Source organism: Triplophysa dalaica, chromosome 1, assembly GCF_015846415.1.
Source record: "Triplophysa dalaica isolate WHDGS20190420 chromosome 1, ASM1584641v1, whole genome shotgun sequence".
In the NCBI taxonomy this organism is placed as follows: Eukaryota; Metazoa; Chordata; class Actinopteri; order Cypriniformes; family Nemacheilidae; genus Triplophysa; species Triplophysa dalaica.
Genome location: NC_079542.1, coordinates 13,317,850 through 13,331,375, shown reverse-complemented (window position 1 = coordinate 13,331,375; position 13,526 = coordinate 13,317,850). Strand labels below are relative to the sequence as shown.

At 37.1% G+C, this 13,526-nt stretch overlaps 1 protein-coding gene across 2 annotated transcripts in view; it reads left to right on the top strand.

Annotated features, from left to right (window-relative positions):
* Positions 1–8,086: 8,086 nt before the first annotated feature.
* bean1 (brain expressed, associated with NEDD4, 1) overlaps positions 8,087–13,526 on the top strand; it is a 40,005-nt gene continuing 34,565 nt past the window's right edge. Inside the window, exons 1-2 of one of the 2 annotated variants that reach the window (XM_056743572.1) lie at positions 8,087–8,415; positions 11,214–11,342. In XM_056743572.1, the coding sequence (XP_056599550.1) occupies positions 8,391–8,415; positions 11,214–11,342 (154 nt within the window). In that variant the 5' untranslated portion in view covers positions 8,087–8,390. The remainder of the gene's footprint in view (positions 8,416–11,213; positions 11,343–13,526) is intronic. The other variant, XM_056743581.1, reaches the window with a different exon arrangement.

Below are 13,526 nucleotides of genomic sequence, written 5' to 3'. Positions count from 1 at the left end.
TGAACTGGTGATCTAAACCCCCACTGAACTTTCACATGTGCAGAGGGATGAATAATGGAGAATAGAAGTCTCACTGTAAACCAAAGAAAAGTTATAAAAGACATGACAAATCTTGTCATGGGTGGGTTAGCCAGGTGAATAGACATTGAGAAAACTTCATATAGTTTAAGAAGTTATTTCATTACTTTGTTGCGACCAGAGCAGAATTAGGAGACGGGGCCACTGCGGTTTAGTCATATTCAGGCCCTACTGTACAAACTGTACAAATGACTGATGTAAAGTTACATAAACCCAAAAAACGTAGTGCCTCCAACATGGCCGACTTCCACATTGATGACGCATCATGAAAACACATTACAACTTCGGATATAATGACGGAAAATATTCAACTTCCGACCTAAATGCTTTCCAGTCAACCAGGCGTCATATTCGCATGTTTCTAACGTGATGTACTGTAACTATGAGACGCCAAGAGAATGTAAGAGCATTCTAGGATTTCATTTTTTCATAAACAGTGTCTGGATATTTTAACGGTCATGTTCATACATATTACATGTTGTAAATATAGTTAAAATTTTGGTTATGGTTCACACGGTTGTTATTTAAAAATATGTTTTTAGAAATAACTTGTTGCACAAAGAGCTATCCACCATTTTTGTAAATGATGTCAAATTATGTGTCTCGCTGTGGTCGGGATAGAACGATCTGCCCCGAGCTCAGAGGTTGGATAAGCGACTTTGTTTGCCGTTCACAGCAAAACTAAATTTGAAGTATTTTCACAGGACGAAATGCATGGCGGCACAAACTCTATCTACACCAGAGCGTTTTCATTGGACAACTGAGTTTTCCTTTTCAAAACGCTCTTCATCCAAACTAGCGTTTTCAAGCGTTTCCCAAATGCTGCCCATCCACACTGAAATGTCAGAAAACGCTTACATCCAAGGCACGTCAGCATGTGTCATTTCTGTCAGGCATTTATTTACTTTCTGACTTATTATGTCGCAGAAATTTGGAGCAAAGACAAAGTATTTTTAAATAAAATATAAATAGTTTCTGTATATTATGAGACACTAGCCAAATACAAAACGGAAGTTATGGCCAGAAACAGGGCTGTTGTGGCTGAAGTGGTACAGCTACTGCTGGAAGTGATTTAAAATCTCACCATAAAACAACAATAAATTACATGAGCTAATGCCTACACCTACCCCAACCCTAAACCTAACCTTAAAATATTAAAAACATTGCATATTGTCAGCTTGACAAAATTATGCGGTTTTGAATGTGCATGCCCAGTGGAGGTCTCCAAAAATGCAATATAAAGTATGTATAAACAGACATTAATGCTATCAAAAAGGAGACGGATCATCGTTTTTAAACCTCTCTCAAGACACTCGCACACATGAACCTGTCATAATCCATTCTTTTCGACAACAAAGTAGGGTTGCACGGTGTACCGGTGCTACGGTAGCACGATGCTTAAGCTTCAAAATACCCGCGATGTCTCCCTATTTTTAAAATCATTGTACCGTAGTTAATGTTGCACAGGCGCATTAATATTCATTTGAAGACTTACATCTGCCTTTTTGCGGTGTTTGTCTTCTAAATGAATATGTATTTTGAATGACTCGGACGAGTTATTGGCGATTTGAACGAGTTGGGTAAATGATTCACTGACTCAGTGGAAAACTAACGCCACCTACTGGCCGTCTTAGTTCTGCATTTAAAGTAAGCCTAATATTTCCCTTTTTAAAGTCTGCTGTATCAACTAAATGTGTCCCACATTTGAATGATCTAGTGTACTTTAGTATTTACTACAGAAAACTACTAAAACGTATAGATACTGGTGTTTTTGAGTCTTATCATTGTAAACCTTTTTCAGTATACTACAGTATTTGCTACCATCCATTTTCTACCGCTTATCCGAACTAGTATTTGCTACAATTTATCCAATTACTACAGTTAATACAAACAACCTATATAAAAAACATATATCTAGTGCAAAGTATAATACCGTTTACTATAGTCAATACAAAATGTTTAATCTAAGTCTGTTTTTTCTATAGATTTGAATTATACGGCACAGCATTGTGATATTACTTGGTATCGTGATACTTCAGCTGGTATCGTAAATTATGTTTATGGTACCGTGACAACAATACAACAAAACACCTGAACACAACCAGCTCGGAATCATGACATCAAAAGATATATTTTATTCTTACATCAGTAAATCTCTTTTCGTGGTATTTTAATAGTTGCGTAGCCTATTAAAATTCATATTTTAATGTAAATGCTAATATTTCTGCGTTTGGATAAATGCTTTAAAACATTGCATTGGTTTAATTCAATCGCATAATAGGCCTATGTATCTGTTTTGAATGCGATATGTATTTTTGGCCACCACGGCATCAGCGCCCCTCTTTCTGAATTATACAGGTCGTTTACTCAATGAAAACCTTACAAGTGTGAGGAGGAACAGACAGCGCTGCCCCGACAAGGCGGCGAGGATAAAAAAAGACTCCTTTTCCGGTTTAGATTCGATAGTAGAGCGACGTTTAATAATCTCTGAGAGATGGTTTTGATTTAGCTTATGATCTGTGGCATACATACGTGCGGCATCCATACAGGTCGATCGCGGCAGATGTGTTGAGATGTTAAGTAACGCACTTGCTTTCGCAGCATTGTGGAAACAGCACGCCTGAGAGATCCTAACAGAGACTATCAGCACTAAATCCATCTGCGCTTTTTAACAATAGTCTTTTTCACTCCGTCACTTCAAGATGCACACAGGATTATGGTCAACGACGTGTGTCAAATGATCCAAACACTATCATGGAGAAGGTCTTCTTTCAAGCTACATTCACAAATATGATATAAAGCTGAGTAAACTTTTGCACTTTTGCACAGAGGCATATAGGCTATACATGTTCATCCAACATTCCCATTGACTGTGCAATAAACACAAATACATTATCAAACAATTTATAGTAAACCACTGACAATGGGATTATGGTAAAAGTTTTAAACCCTAAAATAAAAATAAAAAAGCCTTGTCCAATGACTTTACAAAAAGCACTATTCGTGCTTCTCATCATCTGTGTAAAATAAAAGATGATACAAAACATGTAAAAAGATGAGAATACTGTAACCTACCCATATGCTAATAATCCAAACTGTCAAAAAACATAAGTCAGACATAAGTCAAAAAAAAGATTTTGACACAGAATGTATTTCTGTTACATCTAGTGCTTGCCTTTTCGGGACCGGCTGGGAAACGGCCAAGTGAGTTTGACGCCACATTGGATCAAGTCATGTATTTATTACGAGAAATAAAGCTTTTACTCTAATCGGTGTAGCTTTCCATACTAAACACAAGAGGGCACTACAATATCATTTCAGCTTGCCATCTAACCGACAGAGCTGAAATTTGTGCTTTTATACACATGATGGAGAGGATGAAACAGGGATGTATTCGTGATAGATAATTATATGTCAAACTCTTAAGTTTAAACTCTGTCATCACCCCTTAATCTTTGTAGCCTACAATAAAAAAGATGTGTGGGGTGGGTGCATACATTTGAATTTTAGAAAGATGCAAAATCTGGAAAAGTTATTGAGTGTGAAAAAGGTCTAATGTCCATCTCATTTCAGGTTTAAATTAGATGTATTAAACATTATTTTTATATAGTTTTTTTTTCAATTGTAAACTGATAACAATCTTATAGACAATTAGTTTACAATAAGTGTGTATAGCCTACATCTCATGAAAAAAATATATACAGGTGTCTATTGGCTCTATAATTAGAAACTTTTTTAATAACAAACTTTGGTATTATTAACGTACATTGTGTTGAGAAAAATGCGATATAACCATTCATATATTCTAATACCTTTTTTCTTTTTCAGATCTTCATTATTCTTTACATGCTTAAAGCTACTGTGCAACACTGCAAAATAGTGAAAGTGCTATAGAAATTTTATGTTATATTAATGCAATGCTAATTGCACATATGCATGCACACAAACGAATACTCTCTTAAACTCAATTGGCTCTATTCCATTTTCTGGAAATTCCTCTTCTATTTCATACATCCAGACTAATTGCTTGGAAAGAAATTGGATTTATTTTAATGCCTACAAGAGGGAGATCATTGAAGAGGAAACACTGGAGGTAAAATCATATTAAGGAAATCGCTTCACCTGTTTTAACCTTTCTCTCCTTTACAGCATCTCTTACCAGCGCTACCTTGCTCTCCTCCACCCTCATTTTATGTGGGACTGTAACCTATGTTAATAAAGATACCTCTACTTACTGTACAGTATTGAGAAAGGGTAGACAAAACTAAGGATGGGATTCCTACACAAAAATGTTACGTAATCCTGCACACATGCTTGTCCACGTCTCTCCCTCTCAGCAAGCCACAATGTACCTTCCACTCTGATGGCCGCACTGAGCGTTCAATCAGATGTCTTCCTTGGCTTCTGTTGTGTTTCCTCTACACACCCAGAAGGATACACATTTTCCTTTTCTGTCTTCATCACAAACACATGACAGCCATCAGGGACACCTGCATGTGAGGCTGTCTGTGTCCTGGCTGTGTGCATGGGGATCACAGTCTCTACCAGCGGCAGCAGCAGAAGAGCAACACCAGGGATTTGAGGCAAAAATAAACACTTGTCAGCTGTGGTCACTGAGAGCTTCTGGTGGCCTTTCCAAGGCCTATGCTCTGAATCATACCTCCTCTTCCAAGCAGTTAGCAGCCAACAAGAGGCCAGCAACCACATGCATATACAAAATGAATATTTCTAATTTCTGTCTATTTAATTTGAATTTGGTTTTGATCGTATTATTGTTCAAAAGTATGAACATTTGTAATAATTTAATCAAAACATTTTATATGTGAATGTGTGTGTGACCAACTTCATGTAACTATAAGTACATTGTATTTATTGCGCTTATAAATTGATAATGTTTAATTTTTGGAATGGATTTATAAATGGCTGTGAACAATTTTAAAATGAGTGTTTTTTACAGATTTACTTGTACCATTGAAATTACATAATGGCAAACTGCCTACACTAACAATACTGTGTAGGCAGGAGATGAAGCCATGGTAGTGCTGTTAGTGTGTGCTTTCATGTATTACACATTATACAGCATACAAACAGGATTTAGAATTTAGGGAAGAAAATTGTGCATTTTAAAGGTCCAGTGCATGAAATATAGCGGCATCTAGCGCTGAGATTGTGAATTACAACTGACATTTTCGCAACTTTCCCAAAGGAGAGAACATTTATGAAACATGCTCTGTAGAGCAGTGTGTCTGTTAAGGAATAATGTAGAAACAACATGGTGAATTCTATGCAAAAGGACCCGCGATGTTTAGAAATATATGAATAGTTTATGTACAGCAAGTTCTGTATGGCAAGTTGCTTGTGCCAGGAGCAAAGGGCTGCTGAGATCTGAAACAAGCTATGGCAATTAATCTAATGGTTTATGCACATTCTGTGCCCATATGTATCTGCTGAGCTGTTGCATTCTCTAATCCCAGAGGTGTGATTTTGTACTAGATTGAGGAAGTGATTCACACTTGCACTTAGAAAGTGCTGAACTGGTGATCTAAACCCCCACTGAACTTTCACATGTGCAGAGGGATGAATAATGGAGAATAGAAGTCTCACTGTAAACCAAAGAAAAGTTATAAAAGACATGACAAATCTTGTCATGGGTGGGTTAGCCAGGTGAATAGACATTGAGAAAACTTCATATAGTTTAAGAAGTTATTTCATTACTTTGTTGCGACCAGAGCAGAATTAGGAGACGGGGCCACTGCGGTTTAGTCATATTCAGGCCCTACTGTACAAACTGTACAAATGACTGATGTAAAGTTACATAAACCCAAAAAACGTAGTGCCTCCAACATGGCCGACTTCCACATTGATGACGCATCATGAAAACACATTACAACTTCGGATATAATGACGGAAAATATTCAACTTCCGACCTAAATGCTTTCCAGTCAACCAGGCGTCATATTCGCATGTTTCTAACGTGATGTACTGTAACTATGAGACGCCAAGAGAATGTAAGAGCATTCTAGGATTTCATTTTTTCATAAACAGTGTCTGGATATTTTAACGGTCATGTTCATACATATTACATGTTGTAAATATAGTTAAAATTTTGGTTATGGTTCACACGGTTGTTATTTAAAAATATGTTTTTAGAAATAACTTGTTGCACAAAGAGCTATCCACCATTTTTGTAAATGATGTCAAATTATGTGTCTCGCTGTGGTCGGGATAGAACGATCTGCCCCGAGCTCAGAGGTTGGATAAGCGACTTTGTTTGCCGTTCACAGCAAAACTAAATTTGAAGTATTTTCACAGGACGAAATGCATGGCGGCACAAACTCTATCTACACCAGAGCGTTTTCATTGGACAACTGAGTTTTCCTTTTCAAAACGCTCTTCATCCAAACTAGCGTTTTCAAGCGTTTCCCAAATGCTGCCCATCCACACTGAAATGTCAGAAAACGCTTACATCCAAGGCACGTCAGCATGTGTCATTTCTGTCAGGCATTTATTTACTTTCTGACTTATTATGTCGCAGAAATTTGGAGCAAAGACAAAGTATTTTTAAATAAAATATAAATAGTTTCTGTATATTATGAGACACTAGCCAAATACAAAACGGAAGTTATGGCCAGAAACAGGGCTGTTGTGGCTGAAGTGGTACAGCTACTGCTGGAAGTGATTTAAAATCTCACCATAAAACAACAATAAATTACATGAGCTAATGCCTACACCTACCCCAACCCTAAACCTAACCTTAAAATATTAAAAACATTGCATATTGTCAGCTTGACAAAATTATGCGGTTTTGAATGTGCATGCCCAGTGGAGGTCTCCAAAAATGCAATATAAAGTATGTATAAACAGACATTAATGCTATCAAAAAGGAGACGGATCATCGTTTTTAAACCTCTCTCAAGACACTCGCACACATGAACCTGTCATAATCCATTCTTTTCGACAACAAAGTAGGGTTGCACGGTGTACCGGTGCTACGGTAGCACGATGCTTAAGCTTCAAAATACCCGCGATGTCTCCCTATTTTTAAAATCATTGTACCGTAGTTAATGTTGCACAGGCGCATTAATATTCATTTGAAGACTTACATCTGCCTTTTTGCGGTGTTTGTCTTCTAAATGAATATGTATTTTGAATGACTCGGACGAGTTATTGGCGATTTGAACGAGTTGGGTAAATGATTCACTGACTCAGTGGAAAACTAACGCCACCTACTGGCCGTCTTAGTTCTGCATTTAAAGTAAGCCTAATATTTCCCTTTTTAAAGTCTGCTGTATCAACTAAATGTGTCCCACATTTGAATGATCTAGTGTACTTTAGTATTTACTACAGAAAACTACTAAAACGTATAGATACTGGTGTTTTTGAGTCTTATCATTGTAAACCTTTTTCAGTATACTACAGTATTTGCTACCATCCATTTTCTACCGCTTATCCGAACTAGTATTTGCTACAATTTATCCAATTACTACAGTTAATACAAACAACCTATATAAAAAACATATATCTAGTGCAAAGTATAATACCGTTTACTATAGTCAATACAAAATGTTTAATCTAAGTCTGTTTTTTCTATAGATTTGAATTATACGGCACAGCATTGTGATATTACTTGGTATCGTGATACTTCAGCTGGTATCGTAAATTATGTTTATGGTACCGTGACAACAATACAACAAAACACCTGAACACAACCAGCTCGGAATCATGACATCAAAAGATATATTTTATTCTTACATCAGTAAATCTCTTTTCGTGGTATTTTAATAGTTGCGTAGCCTATTAAAATTCATATTTTAATGTAAATGCTAATATTTCTGCGTTTGGATAAATGCTTTAAAACATTGCATTGGTTTAATTCAATCGCATAATAGGCCTATGTATCTGTTTTGAATGCGATATGTATTTTTGGCCACCACGGCATCAGCGCCCCTCTTTCTGAATTATACAGGTCGTTTACTCAATGAAAACCTTACAAGTGTGAGGAGGAACAGACAGCGCTGCCCCGACAAGGCGGCGAGGATAAAAAAAGACTCCTTTTCCGGTTTAGATTCGATAGTAGAGCGACGTTTAATAATCTCTGAGAGATGGTTTTGATTTAGCTTATGATCTGTGGCATACATACGTGCGGCATCCATACAGGTCGATCGCGGCAGATGTGTTGAGATGTTAAGTAACGCACTTGCTTTCGCAGCATTGTGGAAACAGCACGCCTGAGAGATCCTAACAGAGACTATCAGCACTAAATCCATCTGCGCTTTTTAGAGCAATCCGAGAAAGGACGACATTGAAGTTGCATGGGGCTGTTTTCTTTACATACGGGTAAGTAGGTTACTATACCTTTCTTTACCCTGCAGTTTACAGAGTTACGAAAGTATGTTGTTCAACTCTCTTTCAGACACGGTTGTCTTAAAACGTAGGCTTGTAAAGCAAGTAATATTCATGCTTTCCTTACTTGCCAGATGACGCTAATATGCTTAAATGTCATCTATTTTATCGTGTTGTTAGTTCGTTTAAAAGAGGTTATCATCTGCAGATTACAGGCAGCTATTATAAAGTTAGCAGTGTATAGATTAAATAGTAAATACCCCGTCAATGCCAAAATATTTATAAATATTTTTAATTATATATTGTTTGATGTTATAAATATTAAATAAACAATCAACATATTATTTTCACCGGTCTTTGTTTAATAAGCGTTCTGGAGCATTTAGGCTTAAAATTGTTTAGTCGTTTAGTCTTATTTGTATAATATACTGTGGCATACTGATGCAATATAACTGTTTTATCATATATGTTTAAAATTAGGCTGCTATGGCTGCTTGTTGCCCTAAGTTGCTATCTTGAAAGAGTGCACCTGTACACAGACAGACACACGCACCCACGCACACACACACACAAACACACACATACACACACACACACACACCTGAGATGCCAAGATCCCACAAGATGTAAAGCTATCATAGTCAACCTTACACACGCAGGGAGGCAGAATTAAATCAACCTTATGATAGGGACTGTAGGGGAATAAGCCGTCTGGTTACTTTCTTTCATTCTGCATTTCTTTCTTTCTTTCTTTATTTCTGCAGTTCTTTCTTTCTTTCTGCATTTCAGCATTTCTTACATTTCTTTCTTTCTTTCTTTACATTTCTGTTTCCAGTTCTCCTCCTGTGCTGTCCTATTGTTTTCAACAGTTCAGATATAAGCGAGGCAGCGTCTGTGCACGAAGACAGCCCAGAGAAAGAGATAGGCAGCGTAACAGAAGTCTATTTAAATTATAAACAGAGAGCGTCTTTGCAATGACTAATCACATATTTAAAAACTACAACACAATTTCTTGCTAGAGACGCAACCAGAAGTCGATGGCATATAAAAAAGTACTCGGGACGTTTTTTGAAAAGACCATTTAATGCCATAGGCTTACAATGTAAAACAGACGCTAACAGCTTCAAAAAAGTAGTCAAGTCAGAACACTAGACTTAACTTATTCTAATAAATACAAAACTCAAAGGATTGTTTAACAGGGCACAGTCACAGTTTATTTTACTGTGCACAGCTTGTGAAATGTTTAAGCGCTGTTCAGTTTTTGATTGTGTGTCCGTTGCAAAGCGTCTAGTCGTATCATTCTACCCCCGCTTTGTTACACACTGCACACGTTTGGCACCGTAATGCATGGTTTACCCTGCAAAAGCGGTGCTAACCCTGCTACGGAGAAGGGTTTCTTAACCCCGGGTGGATTAAAGCGCTTGCCGTTGACAAGTTATAATGTTAACTGTTACACACACAACGTGAAAGCATAACTAATGATTTTTCAGCCTAAGCATGAATGATTACAGACGTTTAAAATTAAACTAACCTGCAGTGTTCGCCCCTGTTCATTAGCAAAACAAATAGCTTGCCGTTGCTAAACATATTAAAGCACATAATGTATGAACAATCATACAGCTAAACTCCAAGGGTCCATCTGCACTTATATACAGAAAGTTTAACACTGGCTTCCAATGTTTTATTTAGCCCGTGACTGATGTAGCTCCCTTCGCTATCATATGCTAACATTATCCTCCTATATATATGGTATATTTACGTCATTTCAGACTGTTGATAAATATTACTTACATCAGTAGTTTTGTCTCATTCAGTCGGTCTCGATCCCTCTTGGGGAACAACTTTGAAGCTAATCCTGCTTTTGCTGTCCCAGGTTGAAAAAGCACTCCGGTTTGAAGTGATTAGTGGAAACAAGCAGGTTTTTACTTATGGTTTCTGAGGGAATAAAAAAATCCACTGCTGTCTCCTCCTAGGTTTGGACTATGTTGTCCACGAATTTAAGCCATGGCGTCATGTACACCACTGTCACTTGTGAAAACAACAATGGCGGAGCGCGGTTGGTGGAACTGAGTAGATTGAGGGGCGGTAAAATTATAATAAAATCTGCTTTGGACATCACAACCGGAGCGAAATCTGAACGGCTCGATTTATCACATGCCTGCGGGTAAAGGCACACCAAAACAACCTTACTGGGTTCTTATTTTTCACGTTTTCTGGGCTGCTAGATGTACCCGGGACCAGATTATAGAACTTAAACACAGAAAAAGGGGGATTTTCATTTGTTGTCTCCTTTAAGGGAATTCATTAAATATAAATTAAATTAAATTTAATTAATTAAATTTAAATTAAATCATGATCGCACCACATTGCCAATTCATCTATTCAATGAAAAACTAAAAATGATCTTAATTTTAAAAAAAATTATCTGCATTATGTCTGCACCACATTTTTTTATGTTTCAATAATTGCAATAGATATAATTTTTTTTATTCATGAATTTTCTAAAATTGACCTATTGAAAATCTTTATACAGTATGTCAATGACCCAAAAGCCATAATTCTGAAGTTGTGCATATGCGTACTGTAGTAGTCAATGCTTTCTCTCTGAAGAATGTTATTGAGTGAATGACAATACTTCAGTAAAAGTTGACATGCAGTCTGTGATTTGAAGATGGCATTGGACGTGGGCACTGACAGCATCTGGGTGCCTGTCTCTACTTACCATTTAAATCACCCTGCACCCTCTGTCTTCCACTTGATCTCATTCTCTTCTCTCTCTTTTAACCCTGCAGATGAGAACATTGCCCTTCTTTGCAAAAAAGAGAACATCAAGTTTGGATCTTGCTTGGTCAACTGCCTACAATGTTACTATAGGAAAGACTGTGGCTGGGAGTACATGTTGATGAAATTGATTTGTTCAGGTAAGCAAATTTCTTCATTGCATGAATGTGAAGTTTTGAAGTGTGTGGAAATGTTGGATTTTCATTCTTTACAAACAAGTCGACAAGTTATAAACTACAGCTGAAGAAATTATATAACACAGGATTCACACAGGCTTGTAATGTTGATGCCAGTTTTATGAGGAATAAACAAACAAACTGAACTGTAGGCACAAAGTCGGGGTCGAGACAGAAACCATGGCAACGTGGCTCGAAGTTGTGATTCAACTGGGCTATCTTGACACTCAGTTGATTAAACGGTGTTAAAAGTGAGTATTTTTCTTTCTTTACTTTGTCTGGCAGGTTTAATGACCCCCTTGAGTTATAGCACAACAAACCGCGAGGCATTCAAATTATTCAGAGTGCCAGGGTGGTCATCTGCGAAAGTAAATTCAAAAGTGTTTTCATATAAGAATTTGACTCAAAATTATACTGTTGTCGTTAATGTCCCTGCAGTGTTTCCCCTAGGTTTACAGCTTTGGGGGTTAAATAATATTTTAAAAAAATTTATCAATTGAGCCCAGTTGAATATGGAACTAACAGTTACATCAAATGTTTTACCGGGACATTTATTTTATATTCTGATAGCCACAGTATGTATGAAGCAACAAAGAAGGCCTGGTAACTGAGAAAATGTGTTGTAGGCTCTGGTGCTAAAGTGAAGTCCTAGTGGTCTATTTTAATATATTAAAAAATACTGACAACAAAATGTAACAACTGAAATGAATTTATCATGAGCAGAAGTACTAACAAGTATTTTTTGCACTTAAGAAGTACTTTCCATGCCATTCATACTAGAACTGATTCCAAATAATCTTTTCAATTAAAAAATGATTCTTTAGGAAATGCTCTTAACATGCTGATTATTAATGCTATAAATATTGTTAATGTTAAATGTAGATACAAGACATTATTGTTTATAATCTGTCACAAACCTATATAGCAAACAGTAAAATGACTGACAGCTAAAAATACCTTATAAGGCTACTGCTGCATTTTCGTTTTTCTTGAGAGTTAAAGTGTCCATTTATTTACCTGCTCTTGGTTTCTGCAGGTCAGTTATGTCGAAGCACTGCTCAATTTAAACCACAGAAATAGTCTGATGTTTTGAATGGTTCATTATGTCTCGCGGTGCAGATGGAACGAAGCTGAGCTGAGTGAAAACCTGACTGGGCTGTTGCTGCTTGTCAGGGGCTCGGGCGTGCGTCTTTTCATTACTTAGACTCAGAGCTGGAGAGCAAATGCAGAATTGTAACACGTGACCATGTAGGGACTTCCCTTGTGATCTGGCACTATATAGAAAATAAAATTAACTTAGGCCTTTAAGGGGGCGAGGCGTCACACAGAGGCAGGTGTCTCTCAGGAAAGATCAGTCACTACCCAGACAACCCTAAACAAACAAATTCAATAAGAAATTAGTTTTGCTAGTCTATGCAATATGAGAAGGATTCATGCTGAATGTTAATGTATGGCCGAAGGGCCCAAACTGTTTGGAAAAAATGTACTTCTGTTCCTTTCACATTTTTAATCAAAATTGTTAAATCGCTTTGTTATTGCTGTGATTATTATATGACACCACCAAAGTGAAACCTGAGGGAGTGTGTGATTATATTACCGTTCTTGCACTGACAGTATAATCTTGTGGCCATTGTCGCCTTCCAAGCACTATTTTAAGGAACAGACAGTGCTCTCAGCCACGCCGCATTTACGCCATCTGCTAATTCGGCCCGACCTTTGGCTAAACTGTTCGCCGATGGAGAAAAATGTATCCACTAACACCTCTGATGTCATAAGACTATGAAAGTAATATTGCAGTTGCACTTTGATCTCATTGCATTTACTTTTTCTTGTTGTTTTTTAAGCCTGCTTAAAAGCTAAAGAGTGCTGCGAAATAAGTTTGTTGCAATATACACACTTTGTCATACCAAGAACACCTCGATCAGAAAAATCTGAGAAGCAAGAGACAGTCCATCTAATAGAAGAGTACTCTATCTACTCTCCATTTAATCCCATTTCTTTCTAGAAGCAATTGAGATGTTGAAGAGATCTGTTTGTGTGTAGACATGTATCTGCGTTACATCATTCATATTGCACCTGTGCTTTGACCAATTAAAGAGTAAGCTAGTATTGATCAGTCAGTCGCCTGCCGCGTTGCCATTTCCTTTC